Source organism: Myxine glutinosa, chromosome 2 (genome assembly GCF_964187855.1).
Source record: "Myxine glutinosa chromosome 2, kmMyxGlut1.1, whole genome shotgun sequence".
Taxonomy (NCBI): domain Eukaryota; kingdom Metazoa; phylum Chordata; class Myxini; order Myxiniformes; family Myxinidae; genus Myxine; species Myxine glutinosa.
Genome location: NC_136262.1, coordinates 107,138,697 through 107,158,617, shown reverse-complemented (window position 1 = coordinate 107,158,617; position 19,921 = coordinate 107,138,697). Strand labels below are relative to the sequence as shown.

The following is a 19,921-nucleotide window of genomic DNA, read 5'->3' as shown; positions in this document are numbered from 1 at the left end:
CTGGGCCCGTCCGGACGAGCCAGGCATGGCGATAGCGCCCTGGCCGCGTCCTGGCAGGTGCAAGGCGATTGTGTACATTCAGCGGGAACCGCTACACACTCACTGTCAGTCCGGAATCTGTGCCACAACAATGTATTGTCCTTCCTGGAGTCACCATTTTGGGCATCCCCAATAGGTTGGCACAGAGGGCGTATTTGCCATTACCTGGAGGATATTAAAGATCCCACGGGTGTCTTTTGCCAGGTCGGTGAGTTAACGCCAGCACCCGTAGTAAATTCCAAACTCCTGCCCTAAAGTGCAGCAGAGGCACTGCATCAGCGATGCAACAGGTGAGCCAAACTACTAATTGCATCCTTGTCCACTATGTCAACGACGACCACTTTCATCATGATGCAGTATCATGGGTGCCCTCAGAGCTTTGATTTATTGAACTGCCTGGCAGTGTCTTGATTATGCTGATTGCAGAAGAAGAACTTTGTAACTCTCGCAAACTTAGGCCAACCGAAGGAGTGGAATGGGGAGTAACCAGCAGCACTAAATGAAGGATTGCAGTGATTTATGGTCTTACTGGAGTTAATGTATCGCAGTAAATCAGTGTAACCTGATGTTGGAGAATATCCAAGAAAACCAGACTATTTACTAGCAGCAGTTCAGGCAGGAATTTCAAATGTATTGCCTGCGATATCTGGCCTACATCCTGTGAAGGACACCTTGGGATGCTTAACGTGGACCAGCTAAGTGGGATCTGACAGACGGGTCACCTGGCTTGATGCTCAGCCAAGTGACAGGAACTTAGCGATGCCACACCCTCCCTGTGAAACACCAACCCTCCAGTTTATTGTCGGACCGGTAATCAAGACCACACGAGACAGCTCAAAGGTAAGTGCACCATTTTGCACTATTCCGTCAGACTACCCAAGAATGCATATTTTGTATCAATTTCCCTTTTCATTTCGGTTTATTGAAATCGTTAAACACTGGACAAGGCTGTTCGAAGACTGAAATTTGTCAAGTTTACAATAATAAAAGTATTTCATAAAACTTACAAATGTATATAAAAATACTAATCATATAAAATTACATGAATATACATATTATGTATCAAAATAAGGATATGGAATACAAAATATACATAATCAAACAATAAAAATATAACAAATTCTACCAAAAAAATGACCTAAAATAGCAGAAAACTTAAGAAGATCAACAAACAGATATTATGCATGTAATTGGTTTTATTCATAACAGAATTAAGCATTTCAGTCAAAAAAGGAATTGCTGAATTCCTGTATCTCTGAGTCTTTATGTGCATTAAACAGACAAACGGTGTACAGATTGCTCTGTAAGCTCTGCATTTTAAACAGATTTTGTCTTGCCGATGATGTCTGAAGTTAGAAACGGCAAGCATTTAATTCATTTGAGCCTTCCAATCAAGGTGCTAACAATTATTTAATTTCTGGCTTTGACAAGTTTTGCATTTTCATGTGCCTTGGTTTTTGGGGTAAAGTGGGTTTGTTTGTTTTTTGCATTGAGCTTTTTGAAATGTTTTGCATTTTGATATTTTTGGATTTACAAAGATGTTTTTCGAAAGAGAATTAAACACCAATAAGCGTCTCCTGTAGGCTACGGCCATGCATTTTGGCCTCCGGGGCCAAGATGTATCCATTTATTGCATGACTGTGTATTTTGACCTGAGGGCCAAGGTACATGTCTTATTGCTTTGACAAGCTTTGCACAATCAATACCACCTGGATAATCAACAAACCGCCCATAAACTTCAACCATTGTCCTTTTCATAATGATGTACGCCCTTGTATCCCGTTTCCAGGTAGCAATATTCCAATTCCTTTGTGTGCTTTCCTGAAATTACACCTTTGGCCAGATTGTTCCCATATAATGCAGTTATGGAAGAAACCATTTTCCTTTTGCCTGTACAAAAAAAAAAAAAAAAACACCTTTAGAGGCCATTTTTCCCCACAAAGCGGGGGTTGGCCTTTTTCGGGAACCGTGGTTGTTGTTGTTTTTCGGTCCCCTTTTTGAAGCAATGTTTTACGGCCGGATGCCCTTCCTGACGCCAACCCTTTTTACCGCCTTTAACGACAAACAGGGAATTACCAGTGAACTGGTCCTCAATTAGCCGACCTCGGAAGGATGGCAGGCTGAGTCAACCCCCCTGGCGTTAATTCAGCGATCGACCGGGATTCGAACCCAGGATCCTAGGTATCCTAAGCTGGCACCCTAGCCGCTAGCCCAACACCAGGGTTCTGGTGTGCCTGTACAGATAGTTTATAATCATGATGATTGAATTAGCATAATAAATAAGGAAAAGTTAGTGTCACCAAGTATTTAATGGATAATTAGGAATGTCATGATGGTGCTTTGGTGGAAGAGGTGAGGGTTAGCTGTCAAGATGCCCAAGAGGTACGCACACTCACCTCTGAGCTATCTAGCTTGGGTTCAAATATCGATCGGCTACAAACTGTCATCCTGGTGTCTCACTCTCGCAGGCAGGACGAGGCATCAATGTGCGCACCATCCCTGATTTTACGCAACCTTGACCTTTGACCTTTTGATCTAAAAACCAATCGGCTTGTTGCTTTTGATTGGTGAACCAACTCAGTGACCCAATATGCAAATTCTTACAATTTCAGGTCAATCGGATGAAAATTGATGATTTTATGTGATACTGACCTTTGACCTGTTGCCCAAATTATTAATTTGCCTTCTCCATATTCTCATAATAAAGCTTTGTTGAAAATTTGATGACAAAACTCAAATGGTAAATTGAAATTTCAGGTCAACGGGATGAAAATTGATGATTTTAGGTGATGCTGACCTTTGACCTTTTGACAAAATTATGAACTTGCCTTCTCCATATTATCAAAATAAAGCTTTAGTGAAAATTTGATGACGATACCTCAAATGGTAAAAAAAAAAAGTTACAGCCCGGACAGACACACAGACAGACAGAATTGCTTACAAAACCCGTCTGCTGCTGTTGGATCCCACTCCTGATCACCAAATCTTTTATCAACGTTTTTATGATGGGAACGACCAACTCACTGACTACCGAACTGTAGTGGACCCGGGTCTCCCAAAGGGGTGACCCAAGACCGCCAGAAATAGCCTTCTCAGGACGCCAATCAGAGGCAAAAGATTTATCCGCCAGGTGTGGTTTGGTGTTACAGACAACACAAATTTCTGCTGAATAGCCATGGAGATGAAACACGCCACAGTGAGAGCAAATAGGCTACTCTTACCCACGACACCACCAAGCCTCTCTATCTAGAGATGGCCCTGTCAATGCCATAATTGGTTCATGAGTTATCAAGTGACCACTGTATTCGTCATGTGTGTGCGTCTGTCTGTGTGTGTGTGTCTGTGTGGCCGCAGCATAACTACCCGATGATATCATCCGATCTTGATGAAACTTTGGGGGGAGGTTGATATCATGATCTAGTTGTGTCCTGCCTAGAGTGGGCGTGTTGCGCCCATTGTGGGCGGAGCCACGCCCGAAAAAGATGTCTTTTTTGTGGGTAATCGAGTTCAAGCTACATCTTCTCCGAGGGAGTTGGTGGAATCTGACGGGTTTCGGTATTTGGTTAGGCCAATGTCATGTGTCTAGCCCCACGGAGCTCGATTTTTCATTTTCGCCCCAAGGTCAAGGTCACAAGGTCACGAAATCTAGAAAAGTCGATTTTTGATGGTGAAGGAGCTGGGGCTCCCACGTCGATCGGAAGAATGGACGCGACAAAAAGCTGGAATTCATCCGAGTTGCTTTAATCAAACCAAACACTCAGGCACTCTGAAAAGCCCGTTTATCGGGCAGCAATATATATACATATTATCCCGGAGCGTTTGCCCAGGAAAGGCGAGAGGGGGCGTGGCCCAGCGTCCTGACTGCGGCCTGGCAAGTTGAGGGCGAGCCTGCCCGGGCATGCCCGGGCGTCCCGACCGAGGCCTGACAAGTTGAGCGTGGGCCTGCCCGGGCGTCCTGGACGAGCCCGGCATGGTGATCGCTCCGCGTCCTTGATAGGTGCAAGGCGATTGTGAAAACCCAGCGGTAGCCGCTACACACGTCCCCCCAGAATCGACTTGCACCAGCAGGGTCAATTTGAGGGGGGTCCTGATGACCCGGCCGAAGCGACCCCTGGCGGGTCGTGGGAGGGGGTCCGGTGTGGTGGTGGGCGGTCGAGTGGGGGGCACCGTGGACGGGGGGCGGCCTCGCCACGGCGGAAGGGCCACCCGTGGTGGGTGGTCGACGTCCACGTGCGCCGGCTTGAGGCGGTCCACCGCAATCCGGTCCGACCTGCCGCCGATGTCGATGACGAACGACTTGTCGTCCCGTCGCAGCACCCGGAAGGGCCCGTCGTACGGCGGCCGGAGTGGCCCCCGATGTGCGTCGTGACGCACAAAAATATACTCCGCTGTGCGAAGTGCTGGGGGGACGTAGGACTGGGGGTCACCGTGGTGGGATGTTGGCACGGGGGCAAACCGTCGGGCGGCCTCCTGGAGGTCCGAGCGCTGGTGAGCTGCGGACCAGGGACTGGTAGCGTTGGGCACGAATTCGCCCGGGACGCGTAGCGCCTGGCCATAGACCAGTTCGGCGGTGGATGCCTGGAGGTCCTCCTTGGGGGCCGTGCGGAGGCCCAAAAGGACCCACGGCAGCCGGTCGGCCCAACCGCCGTCTTGAAGGCCGGCCATGAGCGCGGCCTTCATGGAGCGGTGGAATCGCTCGCACAACCCGTTTGCTTGGGGGTGGTAGGCCGTAGTACGTTGGAGCTTGACCCCCAGGTTGCGGGCGACCGCGCCCCACAGCTCGGAGGTGAACTGTGGTCTGCGGTCTGACGAGATGTCCGCCGGTGCGCCGAAGCGGGCGACCCAGGTGGCGATGAAAGCCTGCGCCACGTCAGCGGTGGTGGTGGAGACGAGGGGAACGGCCTCCGGCCACCTGGTGGTCCTGTCCACCATGGTGAGCAGGTGTGTGAACCTCCGTGATGGGGGGAGGGGGCCCACCAGATCCACGTTGACGTGGTCGAAACGTCGTTCGGGCACGGTGAAAGGTGCCAGCGGGGCCTGGGTGTGTCGGTGGACCTTGGCCCGTTGGCAGGCCGTGCAGGTGCTGGTCCAATCGCGGACGTCCCGACGAAGGCCGTGCCAGACGAATCGCGCCGACACCAGCTTCTGGGAAGCTTTCCGGCCCGGGTGGGAAAGGCCGTGGAGGGAGGCGAAGATGCGGCGTTGCCAGGTGACGGGCACGATGGGGCGAGGCTGGCCTTGGGAGACGTCGCAGAGCAGGACAGTGTCCGCGAAGGGGATGTCGGCCAGGCGGAGGCCCGTGTCCGCCGCCCGGAGGGCTTGCACCGTGGTGTCGGTGGTTTGGTCCGCCGCCATAAGCGCAAAGTCCACGCCCAGGTGGACCGCGTTCGCGCTGGCCCGGGAAAGACAGTCGGCCACGGCGTTGTTTTTGCCGGCGGCGTGCCGGATGTCCGTGGTAAACTCCGACACGGCGGAGAGGTGGCGCTGTTGGCGGGCCGACCACGGCTCCGTGACCTTGGCCATGGCGTAAACCAACGGCTTGTGGTCGACGAACGCCGTGAAAGGTCGGCCCTCCAGGAGGTGGCGGAAATGGCGGACGGCCAGGTGTAGACCGAGGAGCTCCCGGTCAAACGTGCTGTATTTGAGCTCGTTCGGCCGGAGCTGCTGGCTGAAAAAAGCGAGTGGCTGCCAAACCCCGTTCACCCATTGCTCATGTACGGCGCCCACCGCGTAGTCGGAGGCATCCGTGGTGAGGGCGATGGGAGCGTTGAGCACCGGGTGAGCGAGCAGTGTTGCATCGGCGAGGGCCCGCTTTGAGCTTTGGAAGGCCGCATCCATTGCTGCAGACCAGGCGATGTCGTGCTTGGCCGGCTTGCCCCGGAGGGCTTCGTAGAGGGGCCGCATGAGTTGAGCAGCGCGGGGCACGAAGCGGTGATAAAAATTCACCATTCCCAGGAATTCCTGCAGGGCCTTTATGGTGCGGGGACGCGGGAACGTGGTGATGGCCTCGACCTTGGTTGGCAGCGGCACGGCCCCGTTCTTGGTGATGTGGTGGCCCAAAAAATCAATGGCCGTCGTGCCGAAGTGGCATTTGGCCGGGTTGACGATGAGGCCGTGCTCGCTGAGGCGCCCGAACAGTGTTCGGAGGTGGAGGAGGTGCTCGGCCCGGGACGTGCTGGCGACGAGGATGTCGTCCAGGTAAACGAAAAGGAACGGCAGGTCACGCAGCACGCCGTCCATTAAGCGCTGGAACGCCTGAGCCGCGTTCTTGAGACCAAACGGCATCCGCAAGAATTCGAATAAGCCGAACGGCGTGATGACTGCCATTTTAGGGACGTCGGCCGCCCTGACAGGTACCTGGTGATATCCCCGTATGAGATCAATTTTCGAAAAAATGACCCGTCCCGCCAGACGGGCGGAGAAGTCTTGGATATGCAGGATCGGGTACCTGTCGGGGGTGGTAGCATCATTGAGACGGCGATAGTCGCCACACAGGCGCCATCCACCCCCCGGCTTTGGCACGATGTGCAGTGGTGAGGCCCACGCGCTATCGGAGCGCCGCACGATGCCGAGGTGCTCCAACGCGTCGAATTCGGCCTTCGCCACGGCGAGCTTGGCTGGGTCGAGGCGGCGGGCCCTGGCGTAGACCGGCGGGCCCATGGTTGGTATGTGGTGCTCGATCCCATGCCGTACTGCGACGGCCGAAAACGTCGGCCGCGTGAGGGCCGGGAACTCCGTGAGCAGGCGAGCAAACTCGTTCGCCGCCGGGACGGCGCATGCCAGCTCGGTCGGTGCGGAGCTGCTCAATGTGCATACCAGGGAGCTGAAGGTTTCGGCGTTGATTAAACGACGCCGTTGGACGTCCACCAGCAGTCCGTGTGCGCAGAGGAAGTCGGCGCCTAGCAGAGCCATGGGCACGTTTGCGGTTACAAACGTCCAAGCAAAGCGTTGGCCGCCGAAGCAGAGGGTGACGTTGCGCGGGCCGAAGGTGCGGATGGTCGATCCGTTGGCCGCAACCAAGGAGGGGCCGCAAACCGCGGACTGCCTGTCCTGGTCAGAGGCGGGTATGACGCTCAGTTGGGCGCCGGTGTCGCACAGGAAGCGCCGTCCGGACGCTTTATCCGTGATGAACAGTAAGTTGCCCGTGTGGCCGCCGCTCATGGCTGGTAATGAACGCCGGCCCGGCCGTTTCCCGGCCTGCCGAAGGTGCATGGGGGTCGGCATGTCCGGGCCTTCTGTCCGAACCTGGCATGATAGTAACACCACGCTTGGTCAGGTGGAGGCCCCGGTCGTCGTGCTGGGGGTGGTCGGCTCGGTGTAGCGGCCGCCAATTGCGTCGGCAGTTCGGTCGTCGACCGTGCCGGGTGCTCGGGCGCCATGGGTGTTGCGTCGGACGGCGGTGGGTCCCATGTCACCGCTGCGATGCGCTGACCTGCGGCGGAGATCTTGTCGGCTTCTCTGGCAAGGGCCCGGGGATCTGTGATCGTCGTGCTTGCCAGGGCGAGGCGTACCGGGTTAGGCAGCTGACAGAGGAACAGCTCCCGGAACAGGAATGCCGGAGAGTGCTCGCCGAGCAGTGAAAGCATGTAGTCCATTCGCTCGGAAGGGCGCGTGTCGCCGAGCTCGGGCAGGTCGAGCAGGCGCCGCCGTGCGCGTTCCGCCGATGGGGGGGCGAAAGCGTCGAGGAGAAGCTTCTTAATCGCGCCGTATTTGTCAGCGGCTGGCGGGCTCTCGAGGAGGCTCAGGGCGCGGGCCGCGGTGGCCGAACCGAGCGCTGCTACCACATGGTGGAAGCGGGTGTCGTCGGCCGTGATGCCTCGCAGGGCGAACAGGGAATCCGCCTGTGCGAACCAAACCGCCGCGTGAGCCTCCCAGAAGGTAGGCAGTTTAAGGGCGACTGCCGTGTCCATGTCGGTAGGTCACCAATGAAGGAGCTGGGGCTCCCACGTCGATCGGAAGAATGGACGCGACAAAAAGCTGGAATTCATCCGAGTTGCTTTAATCAAACCAAACACTCAGGCACTCTGAAAAGCCCGTTTATCGGGCAGCAATATATATACATATTATCCCGGAGCGTTTGCCCAGGAAAGGCGAGAGGGGGCGTGGCCCAGCGTCCTGGCTGCGGCCTGGCAAGTTGAGGGCGAGCCTGCCCGGGCATGCCCGGGCGTCCCGACCGAGGCCTGGCAAGTTGAGCGCGGGCCTGCCCGGGCGTCCTGGACGAGCCCGGCATGGTGATCGCTCCGCGTCCTTGATAGGTGCAAGGCGATTGTGAAAACCCAGCGGTAGCCGCTACAATGGTTTTATTACATTGTTCGCTTCCTGGTAGGGTGAAATGTCGTACATGATCTTATATTATCACATACATCATGAAATAAAAGTTTTCCAACAAATTTCATAATCTTTGACCTTTGAAGGTCACAAAGGTCAAATTTTCAAAGTTGTCGGAATCGAACCGAATTTTCGGTATTGTGTAGCTAACTAGTCTCATAACAGATAATACATTCCTATTTATGTCTTTTCAATGTCGGTTTTGACCTTTGTCATTGAATACCGCTCGCTCAAAAACCATCGTGGCCTCCTGACTTGTCTATTGAGGAGTCAAATGCGTAAATTTAACAAATAAGGATTTGTAAATATGCATTGACAAGCTTCTCAATCAATGTACTAACGTTTTAATTCCGGGTGTCTAGATACTAAATAACCGAACTATGGTTTTTGATGGGACGGATAGACTATGTATGTACATATCAGCACAGCTGGCTTCGGTCGCCATTTTCCTGCTTGGGTAGGCCCAAACCACCTGCGGAAGTGTTATACAGTATATTCATGATCGTTGTGCCTTCCATTTCAGTTTTCCTTTTCGTGTAAATCGAGGATTTTCAAATATATATATTGAAAGGTTGCAGCCGATGTCCATCATGGCGCCTTACGAAGGCCATAGCATGTATGGGCCTCAGGATTTTTGGCCTCCAGGCATCGAATAGCTTATTTCGCCTAAGACTTAAGAGATCGTGTTGTTGTTGTGAAGGTAATGTTGAGGTAATATTTCTTTTTTCCAGAGGAATCGTGTTTTTTTCTGTTGGTGTTGTTGTTGTGAAGGTAATGTTGAGGTTGTAGGAGTTGCGGATGACGAGAGGACGAGGCCATTTCTTTGGTGTTCAAAGCTCCTTTATTCCAACAGCACTCCTCTCGCGAAGACGAAGACGCGAAGTCGCGAACGGAACTCATACAGCTTTTATAACGCCAAAACCCTCTTCGGAGGGCGTGGCTCCAACAACCGCGCGCACGCCACGTCCACACCATCAAAAGCCCCACTGGCCCATGCCCGTGGATTATGTCCCAATGCAATAAGGTAATCGCTACAAGGTAATATTTCTTTTTTCCGGAGCTATCGTGTTTTTTCCTGTTGTTGTTGTTGTGAAGGTACAGTATATGTTGAGGTAATATTTCTTTTTTCCGGAGCTATCGTGTTTTTTCCTGTTGGTGTTGTTGTTGTTGTGGTAAAGTTGAGGTAATATTTATTTTTCCGGAGCCATCCTATTATTTGAGGTGTAGTTGTTCTGAAGGTAATATGTACAAGGTAATATTTGTTTCTCCGAAACGATGTTGTTGTTGTTGTTGTTGTTGTAGTTGTAGTTGTATGCTGTGTGGAAGTTCTGTTTGTTGTAAAATGGCGATATTTACTGAGGTCCAAACAACTCGGAAATTTTTCTTGAAGGAGATTTATTTGTTGATGGGAGTTGTTTATTTTCAAGTAGCCTATCGCTTTATTCGTGGAGGGTGATGACAACACTCATGTCGACCTGAGACGGAGAACTGTTTATCATGTATGTATATTTTGGGACCGATCTTTGGGTGTTTTGCGAGGATGTGGCCCAGATGGAATACCACAGTATATAGTTACAAAAGACGAATATCGGGTATACATGGGACGACTTGGTGTATTTGCAGGTAACCTTGAGATAAAGGTGTTTTGCGAAATGTACAATTTGACTGCAATGTTTACTTCAAAAAATAGGGGCACTACACCTGGTGGAATAATAAAGCAGTATACCACACCGACTAAAGGTATTTTAAACAGTATCATGGTATTTTAAACCAATTTCAATGGTTTATAGGAGTCAGGGTGGCATCTAGAATCATACCAACACAATCATGAGACTTAAAACAAACAAAACGAAAAAAATACCTATTTTGGGGGGCAACCCCAAAAATACATAGAGTGAAGAGATTTAAACCTGGGCTCTACACACTGAACATGAAAGAGAACACTGAACAGGTAAACCAATTTGCTGTTCATTAATCTATTCCTGTACTTTTTTGCCATTCATTGCAGGTATTTTAAAAGGAAAATCAAGTGTTCTTCTTCAGTAAATGTCAGGCCATCTTGAAATTAAAGAAAATGTTGCCATGACAGGTGTGATGTAAAACAATAAATCCATAAACTCCAAGCGACACTGTCCCACTAAATGTACACGTAAAATGAGGTTACAGTTTGTTTACTTTGTATCATCTTGCCATTGTGCAGCTCTCAACCATTCCCTTTGATCAGAAATCGATCCAATGGTAAAATTGCAAATAAATCAGTAATTATAAGCAATGTAACAATTTTTAAACAGTGCAAACTTACAACATAACGTCTGACCACCCACTCGGGCAGTGTGTGTGTGTGTGTGTGTGTGTGTGTGTGTGTGTGTGTGTGTGTGTGTGTGTGTGTGTGTGTGTGTGTGTGTGTGTGTGTGTGTGTGTGTGTGTGTGTATGTGTATGTGTCTTAGCCATAACTCCAAAACCATGAAGCATAGCTGCCCGAAACTTTGCACGCAAAGCAGACTCTAAAGGAGTGCATGAATGAAAACTAGGTGTTTGGGTGTGTTTAAACACCCCTTTTGAAGATAATTAACTGGCTTATTTCACTGAAACAAAAACAAGCTTTATCTTTGGTCAGTCTGCTATCCCTCGCAGGGATCTTAAAAGCTTTTTCAGGCTACTCAAAAACGCCTTACCTTGGAACAGGCTGCAACGGTTTATCCTTGATTAAGTGCTCAAATTTTTTTTGGGACTTTCCTCACTCGCATCATCAAATGTCTGATCTTCATACCTACGGATTGTTGCATACATCACTATTTTATATGCTATCTATCTATAATTCCAGTAATCTCTGTTTGTACGTTTGTACGTTTGTACGTTTGTACGTTTGTTTGTCTGTGACCGCTGTTTCTCGACAACTACCGGTCCGATATACTTGAAACTTGCCAGGTATATTGCTGGGGACCCGAGGATGTGCCTTTTCAAGGTTTGAAATTAATCGGACAAGTACTTACCGAGTTATGGCGATTTAGCCGTTCGCCGTTCGCTTTGGCTTTGCGAATGGACCAAACCATTCATGTAAATAGAGGGGGGGGGGGGGGGGGGGTGTTCTGTGGTCGTTCGCTTTGGCTTTGCGAATGGACCAAACCATTCATGTAAATAGAGGGGGGGGTTCTGTGGTCGTTCGCTTTGGCTTTGCGAATGGACCAAACCATTCATGTAAATAGAGGGGGGGGTTCTGTGGTCGTTGCGAATGGACCAAACCATTCATGTAAATAGAGGGAGGGGGGTTCTGTGGTCGTTACTGCCACGTGGTTTCAAAGTTTTTTTTTGTTGTTGTTGTTTGCACGCATGTTTTTTTGCACCCACGTACGGGCACGCCCTAGGATGTTTACACACACACACCCCTACACAAATTTTTTTTTTTTTTTTTTTTTGGCAAGGAACGGGCACCCACGTACGGGCACGTCCTAGCTTATATATAGTACGGGCATGCCCTAGTACCTTTCAAATTAAGGAGCTTCGAGCAATTTTATTCATTATATGATGTGATTTTCCATGATGGCCTGTCACAGACTAATTAAAGTATATAATAAAAGTCTATCTTCGGATATGAGGATCAGAGCTCGTGGATTAATTAGGTTTCAAAATCTGGAGTAAAATCTGAAAGGTTAAAGAATTTAGCTATTCTTATAACTAAGCATATTTACTTTAAGCAAGGCTTCCCCTTCTCCATATGTTAAGCCAGTTTTTTTTTTTTTGCGTTAAGGTGCTGGGGTGTGTCCCATTACCAATCATCTTGCCAAACCAGCTGTTTATTTATCAACCATTTTGTTGCAGCGCTTGCTTGAGTGCTTAAGCTACTTGGCGAGCGTTCTACGAGCTGCTTGGTAATGGAACACACCCCTGTTTCACCATTCTCTTACCTTTCTATTTGCTTCTTTGTCCTTTTGCTTAAATATTTGTAATGACTTTTTTCCCAACTTTGAGTGGTATTGTTCGATGTTTGTTCATTTGCAAGCCATGGAGATGCAGTCGATAGCAGTGTAATTAACGGTTCTTATGACAGTGGTTGTCGTTTTTTTGAAAATACAATTTCAAATTGACATTCAAGACAATATTAAGGTGATAAAGTAAATAAACTATTCTCCATATTTGCACAAGAAAATACAAATTGTGTTGTGGTTTTTCTCGGGCGTCGCCTCTGGACAACTTTGAGAGGATGGCATATGTACGAGACCCCAGATGCCGTTTGCAACTCTCAACTCTGGCTGGATCTTCCCACCTAAGGTCAAGTTACCATACCAGTGAGTTGAGCGAGGCAAAAGTGGAACCGTCCCAGCAGTTACGTGACAGACCTTAGTTAATCGGCTGAGCAAAACCAACTGAGCGCATCTGAGATAAAACTTGGATAACAAATCAGAGCAGGGCAAACGCCTCCGTAGTCTTATGTCACCATCAGAACAGATAGAATAAATCAAAACACAGTTTCTTAAGTAAATGGCCTTTATTGCCTGTAACAAAAATGCAAGTATTTAGAACGGCAGGCCAAGTAGATATTTACACCTCAGTCACATTTGCTCTACGGCTAGGATACGGCGGCCGTACCCCCCCTAAATTGACAGAAACGTGCGGCGGCCGCAGAGTTTCTGAGGTGGCCTCAGGGTGGCCCAAGGGCGTATGGCTATCTTTTACAGGCCGTAGGGGTCGCCGTGGAATTATAGCGTGGAACTAACGCGGAGTTATAACTTTTTTCATTTCTAGGTTGGCCGTAGCAATTCGACAAGCCGTAGCCATGACAACTGTAAGTGCTGTTATACATATGAAAAAGAACTGGTATATATGTCGAGATCGAAGACCTCAAGGGAAGGAAGAAGAAGAAGAATCAGAGGAAGAAGAGCAACAATGTTTAATAAAATCGATTATACACACACGTGTGGAGCGAGGCTCGAGAATGTACCGCCTACACGCAGCGGACAATTCCTCAAGACACTCGCTGAAAAATAAGTGGAAAGGCATTTCATTTATAGCAAAATATTAGACAAGAATCTGCGCTGAAGACATAGCACAACTGGACCATAAGGACAACACCTCCCATTGTCCCGTCCTATAGAAGGTCAAATTTAGACAACAAGATGTAAGCATAATGATAGGCTACGCTTTTTTTGGCTATCTATCTAAACATATCAGACCCGAGCGCAGGCCGAAGTAAATATTCTTATACACTAGGCTAAATGGTAGATGAAGATTGGATACGTCCTTGGTTTAGGAGACATACTAAACACTACGAAGATATATAATTAATTATTCCCTTTGTGAAGGAGGCGTTTAGATGACATCTTTTTCCTGTACGTGGGTCGAGAGCATTTTATCTACTGTTTGGCACATTCATTCAAGGACTAATTTACTAGGCTAAGGATCCACCCTGCACGTTGAGCCTCGAAACCACATTTTGTCCACTCACCTCTGTCTGCAGTTGAGTTCAAATCAGTTTTCAGAAGCACGATATATAATTTCAGATGTTATGATCAATTGAGTCATGGGGCTAAAACCCTAATGGCTGACAGTTCCTTCCTTTGTCTTTACAAGACACCTCCTTGGAAAGACACCAAATTCATCAATTAGTTACATGCCAGGCACGACATAGCGTCACGTATGCTCAAAGAGAGATACCGGCCCTAACTGGTCGTCTAACATTCAACGCATAAATTGTTAGCCATAATTCGCGACGACGGCGCCTGGTTTAAGAGATTGCTGCCGCCCGCCAGATTCCGAATCCACCCTCGCTGCGGCATAGGTGCGACCCAGTTGCCAGCCAGATTAAGGGGCCCTCTTTATGCAAGTGAGGTCCTCGCGAATCAGGGCAAACAATCGACGTTAAATGCCATCAAGCCCTGTGAATGTGATTTGCTGGGTGGTGTAAATAATTTTTAAAAGAACGTACACTTTCTAAATCACAGATATAATCATCCCAACTAAAATCATAATCATTATCAGAATCCCAAGCATCAAATAGGTTCATCGATCACCCCATATACTCCTTCCTTTTCTGCCAACAACATATCCAAAACCACTTGATTCTGCATCACCATCGTTTGCATATGCATTAATTCGTTTTCCAATTGTAGTTCTGCGATTCAGGTTTCGTTTCCAATTCGTTCCATTACTAATGCGAGACTATCTATTTGCCAATCATTCATAATACATAAGAGGCGTTAGCCAGTACACGCAAGGGATTTTCAACACAAGTATTACAATCATCACAAACATCGATGCAGGCATCAGCCAGTAGCCAGTTCCCACAAGGGATTTTCACAGTCATCACAAAAATCAATACAAAATTCTGAAGCGCTGGTCACATCTGCCTTGTTGAAGGACCCATTCAGATCGACGGCCTCTGTGGTCAAGATCATGGTTTTCCAACGGCGATTTCTTCATCGTCCATCCTGAAAAATACTTTCTTACACACACCATGATCAATTCCTAGCCCCCCGTCCCACTAATTGGCATTTAGTTACCTTATCTCTCAGATGGTTGGCTTATTCATAGCCGCATTTCCTGTGTCGTGTCTGGAAATTCAAATGCCATATTTACTTTCACTAATTTCCGAAAATACCTTCCTTTTAATCATCTTCCCTACATCTAATAATACATGATTTACCAAATTTACCTTGGGAAAAATGGATCCCAGATAACAAGTCCCTCCCCACTGTTCGGGTAGGTATGGATATGCTTTATTTCCGCAAATAAACATTACTCCATGGGGTGGGATAAGGGCCGAGGCCATGCATTTACCGATCTCAACGCGGGTGGCGCTTGGTGTTCCCCAAGATATGGTTAGCTTGGTTACGTTATGCTGGGCTTGGTCATCTATGGTTATTACAAGGGGGCCTCCCTTTTCTCTCCATCTGGTGTCGGATGGCAGGGTATGGGTACATTCCGAGGTTCCCATCTGAACGTGTCCCTTTCCTATAAGACACACCCGTCCCTTTTGCTCTGTCACCCAGACTGGATCGGGTGGTTTGTCTAACAAAGCCTGCTTAATGGGTGGGGTATATCGAAACTCCCGGGAACACACTGCTGGGTAGATTTGGGCCTATCAGTTCCAAGGTTGTGGTCAGACATGGGGTACGCAAGGGTCCTGAGCACATATCTCGTAGGGACAGGGGTAGCACTACCATTTCTATCCCTGTCGTACTGGTGTGGGGAAAATGCATGCACACCCAACACCGTGATCGGTTCTGTACTTTCGCCATTGCACGGGTCACAGTCCAATACGTATTTTCCTTTGGCTTTTTCTTGCTTTCGATCCGTGGGTGCGGAATTAATATGTGTGAAATGCATGGTGGCCTATAATCGTAGGGGGAGCTCTGTGACGTCATGAATTCACATTGTAGTAATCGCTTGCTTCAAACGACTGAGGGCAGCAAAACCTGTCTAAACCTACTGCCATTTAACGACGCTTCCCAGATGACGGCTCCCATACACCATTCTGGCACAAAATTGTTGCATCCCACAGATGCCACGATTATTTGAACAAACTCATTTTCCTAATCCACCCTTTCAATTTTCATTTCAATTTAAAGTCAATCCAATGTCCTCTTTTAGCATCCCATGCACCTGTTGCAGACACCTGTTTTAGCCTGAAGCGGTATATTAAACTAAATGTGATTGCCACCCCTAACAGGCGGTGGTGCAGCATCCTCGATCTGTGGTGGTGCGTTTGAGGTGTCTGTGTTTGTGGGTATGGCCAACTTACAATGTGTGGCATGTACCCAGGACGACTTGCCCTCACAAAACACCGCTGCTGGTGTGATCAGAAGAACTTGGTATGGCCCCGTCCATCTTGGTTCGAGCGCAGTCTTACGGGTGAAATGCTTCACCAGCACGTAATCTCCAGTCGCCTCGAAGGTGTGGATAGGCTTGCTTGTTGGCTCCGGCAGGGCCTCTCAAACGCGTTCATGTATGTTGCGTGCTACATGGGAGAGATCTATGCAAAACTTTAAAAAAAACATGTCATCCATGATAGGTAATTCAAGGGCTGCCATATCCACTGGCGCTGATACCGATGACATATAGCGCACGAGCGACAGACCATGGTAACCACAGTCGAAAGGCCTGGTGCTGCCCAGGTGGAAGTGACCTGCCTCATCACCTCACCCCCCTATGGCACACATGGCCATTTGGATGCGCCATGCGTGCCAACCATGGCAATAAAGCTCGCGGTGCCACGGGTTTGTCATTAATCGTCCACATTTGTCCTTCTGCGGGGCACTGAGCTCCCAATTTAATCCAATTTTTGATGTTCTACGTTTGAGGCCGCGGCTTGTAATTGTATTACATCGAACTCTGTAGGTGCGGATGTCGGAACGTCTGTCTTGAGGTGCCAAATTAATTATGAACCCTTCATTGTTGTCCAACACATGGACCGTTCGGTGTTCAACATTGTATCGACGCCTTACTGGCGTTTTCCGCAGTCGGTCCATCATCCATGTACGACAGTACCCTGCCATTCCCAAAAATCGCAACGAACACACTAACTCTTCACTGTTATCCTTCACTTCACTTCAAAATTTCACTGTTATCCTATCAATACCTGGACAATTTTTTCCTTTCCTTCCTAGATACGCGAATTTCACATCAGTATAAACCCACTGGAAAAATTATCTGAAAAATAACTAGCCTCCCAAAACCATTTCCCTGCAAGAGCGGGGTTAGCCTTGCGGTCCACATGACAATCTTTTTTATTTTGCTCTATCACCTCCCTTTGAGCAATAATTTAATTGGTGTGATTCCCATATACCCACTCCTGGTGGAGTTCTGTTCACCTGGTCTGCAGAGCCGTGATCCAATCTTCACCAGCCCCCAATCACCTTCTTATCACAAAACAACAGTCCATAACTAACCCCTTTTCTTTATTTCCCGTCTTTTCCATCAACTTTTATAATCTTTTCCCCTCCCTTTCTTAGCAAACCTTGCAAAGTCACTTGTCATTGACAAATGATCCATCTAATTCGACTTTCCTTTAACATCTTCGCACTTTCCATGACCTTCTTCACACTTACTTTAACCCTTTTCTTCAGACACAACCCACATGAGTTATGAATACAATTTCCCCTTCCAGGCACGTGTCTAGCCACTCACAAAGTGTCCATAAGACAACGTCATCATATTTCACAGAACTCCACCACTCTATTAAATCCTAAACATGCCCAATGGGCAATCCACGAAAAAATCAAAGCATTTTCAGTCCCCCTTTCAGGGAAGTCAAATCAACCACCATTAAAGCACAAAACAGAAAACGACCATATACTCAGAGTATATGCCATATACTCAGAGTGAGACCCGAAAATCAAGCAGACAGACCGACAATCGAACCTGTCTTTCGACACTGCCGAACGACAAGTTCGCAGACACTGAGGGAGTGACATTCGACCCCCAGTAGATACCGCGGACACCGCTTTGGTCCGCACCAGCAACTCCCTCAAAATCAGTGTTCAGAGACATGACTCCATAGACAGCCAGAAAGCCAGACAAATACGGACACACACACACAGAGATTAATATATTTTTACAGATTAATATACAGAGATTAATAGATTAATATGAACAATTAATATATTGTCCACATTCATCTTGGTCACCCCAACCCCTTCTGGCTCTCCCCAAGAGCTCCGTGTCCGGACAGACAGACAGATAAACGGACCGGGTGAAACCATAACCATCCATCCTTCCGATTGGACTCACGTCAGCATCACATGTCATTCTTGCCTTCATTCAACGCATTCTGTCATCCCACGTCGGCCAAATACAAGCCCCGGCTATGCCGTTGAATAAACACCCTGTCGGTTGACAGCCTATTATTTTTGACTTTCACTCCCATTCTCCCTTGCTACATCTGGAGAGCCGTTAATGTGGGGATGTAATTGAACACTTGTTTTAAAGCCCTGTCTACACATGCTCTCCATAACATTCTCATTATTCCCTGCCAATTTTACTCATCCGGATTGCCCAACGCCCGTAGGCAATTTGGGGAATCCCTTGTCAGTCAATGACACACATCAATGACACACACACAATAAACACAAATACACGCTGCAATGACAGATCATTCATTCCCTTATACACAAATACCATGTGACTGACCTTTCATTCTCCATACAATACAGTATAAATTCATGCACACTCATGCACACTTCAATCCTACTTACCTGTGAACTCTAACACATCCAGTGCGTAGCTTAACTTAAAATACTCATTATTCTACCTTTCTTGGGCTAGTCCCTCCTGGTAGTCCTAAGATCGGGTCGCCCCCCGATTCCTAACCTTAAACGCAGTTCTCACGCCGGAGTAACTTAATACCTATTATCTATCACCCACATATGGGTCTACCTGCTTCCCACTCAGGAAGCTTACCTGAGGGATATCCCTACCTATCTCGCGCGCCCTGTATAATCGATTCGTTACCCACTGTTGCTCTGGGTTAAACTAAATTTGGTTCGGAATGCAAGCCAGGTGGTACAGCCGACAGAGGTCCACACATCCAAAGTAAGGCGGGAGGCTTCAATTTCGAGGTGCAAAAATGCGTACCCACCAAATTAGATGCCGGCAGGCCTCCCTCCCGACCTGGAACGTGAGGATCCACCTCGTCTGCACACTTGGATGTATCCCACTTCTGACACCAAAATTGTCGAGATCGAAGACCTCAAGGGAAGGAAGAAGAAGAAGAATCAGAGGAAGAAGAGCAACAATGTTTAATAAAATCGATTATACACACACGTGTGGAGCGAGGCTCGAGAATGTACCGCCTACACGCAGCGGACAATTCCTCAAGACACTCGCTGAAAAATAAGTGGAAAGGCATTTCATTTATAGCAAAATATTAGACAAGAATCTGCGCTGAAGACATAGCACAACTGGACCATAAGGACAACACCTCCCATTGTCCCGTCCTATAGAAGGTCAAATTTAGACAACAAGATGTAAGCATAATGATAGGCTACGCTTTTTTTGGCTATCTATCTAAACATATCAGACCCGAGCGCAGGCCGAAGTAAATATTCTTATACACTAGGCTAAATGGTAGATGAAGATTGGATACGTCCTTGGTTTAGGAGACATACTAAACACTACGAAGATATATAATTAATTATTCCCTTTGTGAAGGAGGCGTTTAGATGACATCTTTTTCCTGTACGTGGGTCGAGAGCATTTTATCTACTGTTTGGCACATTCATTCAAGGACTAATTTACTAGGCTAAGGATCCACCCTGCACGTTGAGCCTCGAAACCACATTTTGTCCACTCACCTCTGTCTGCAGTTGAGTTCAAATCAGTTTTCAGAAGCACGATATATAATTTCAGATGTTATGATCAATTGAGTCATGGGGCTAAAACCCTAATGGCTGACATATATATGCACTCGTTACCGTCCGTCTGGCCGCACGTTCGCCTTAGGGCCCCCCTGCGGTCGCCTTGTGGGCACCTTGAGGCTACCTTGCGTCTGCCTTGAAAATTATATGGCCGCCGCAGGGATGCCCTAAGGTCACTGTGCGACATCAAATCAAAGACCGT

The 19,921-nt window shown here is 48.2% G+C and overlaps 1 protein-coding gene across 2 annotated transcripts in view; it reads left to right on the top strand.

Annotated features, from left to right (window-relative positions):
* Positions 1–647: 647 nt before the first annotated feature.
* LOC137421446 (tetratricopeptide repeat protein 39B) overlaps positions 648–19,921 on the top strand; it is a 130,512-nt gene continuing 111,238 nt past the window's right edge. Inside the window, exons 1-2 of one of the 2 annotated variants that reach the window (XM_078772760.1) lie at positions 648–879; positions 9,221–9,391. In XM_078772760.1, the coding sequence (XP_078628886.1) occupies positions 9,374–9,391 (18 nt within the window). In that variant the 5' untranslated portion in view covers positions 648–879; positions 9,221–9,373. The remainder of the gene's footprint in view (positions 880–9,220; positions 9,392–19,921) is intronic. The other variant, XM_068107521.2, reaches the window with a different exon arrangement.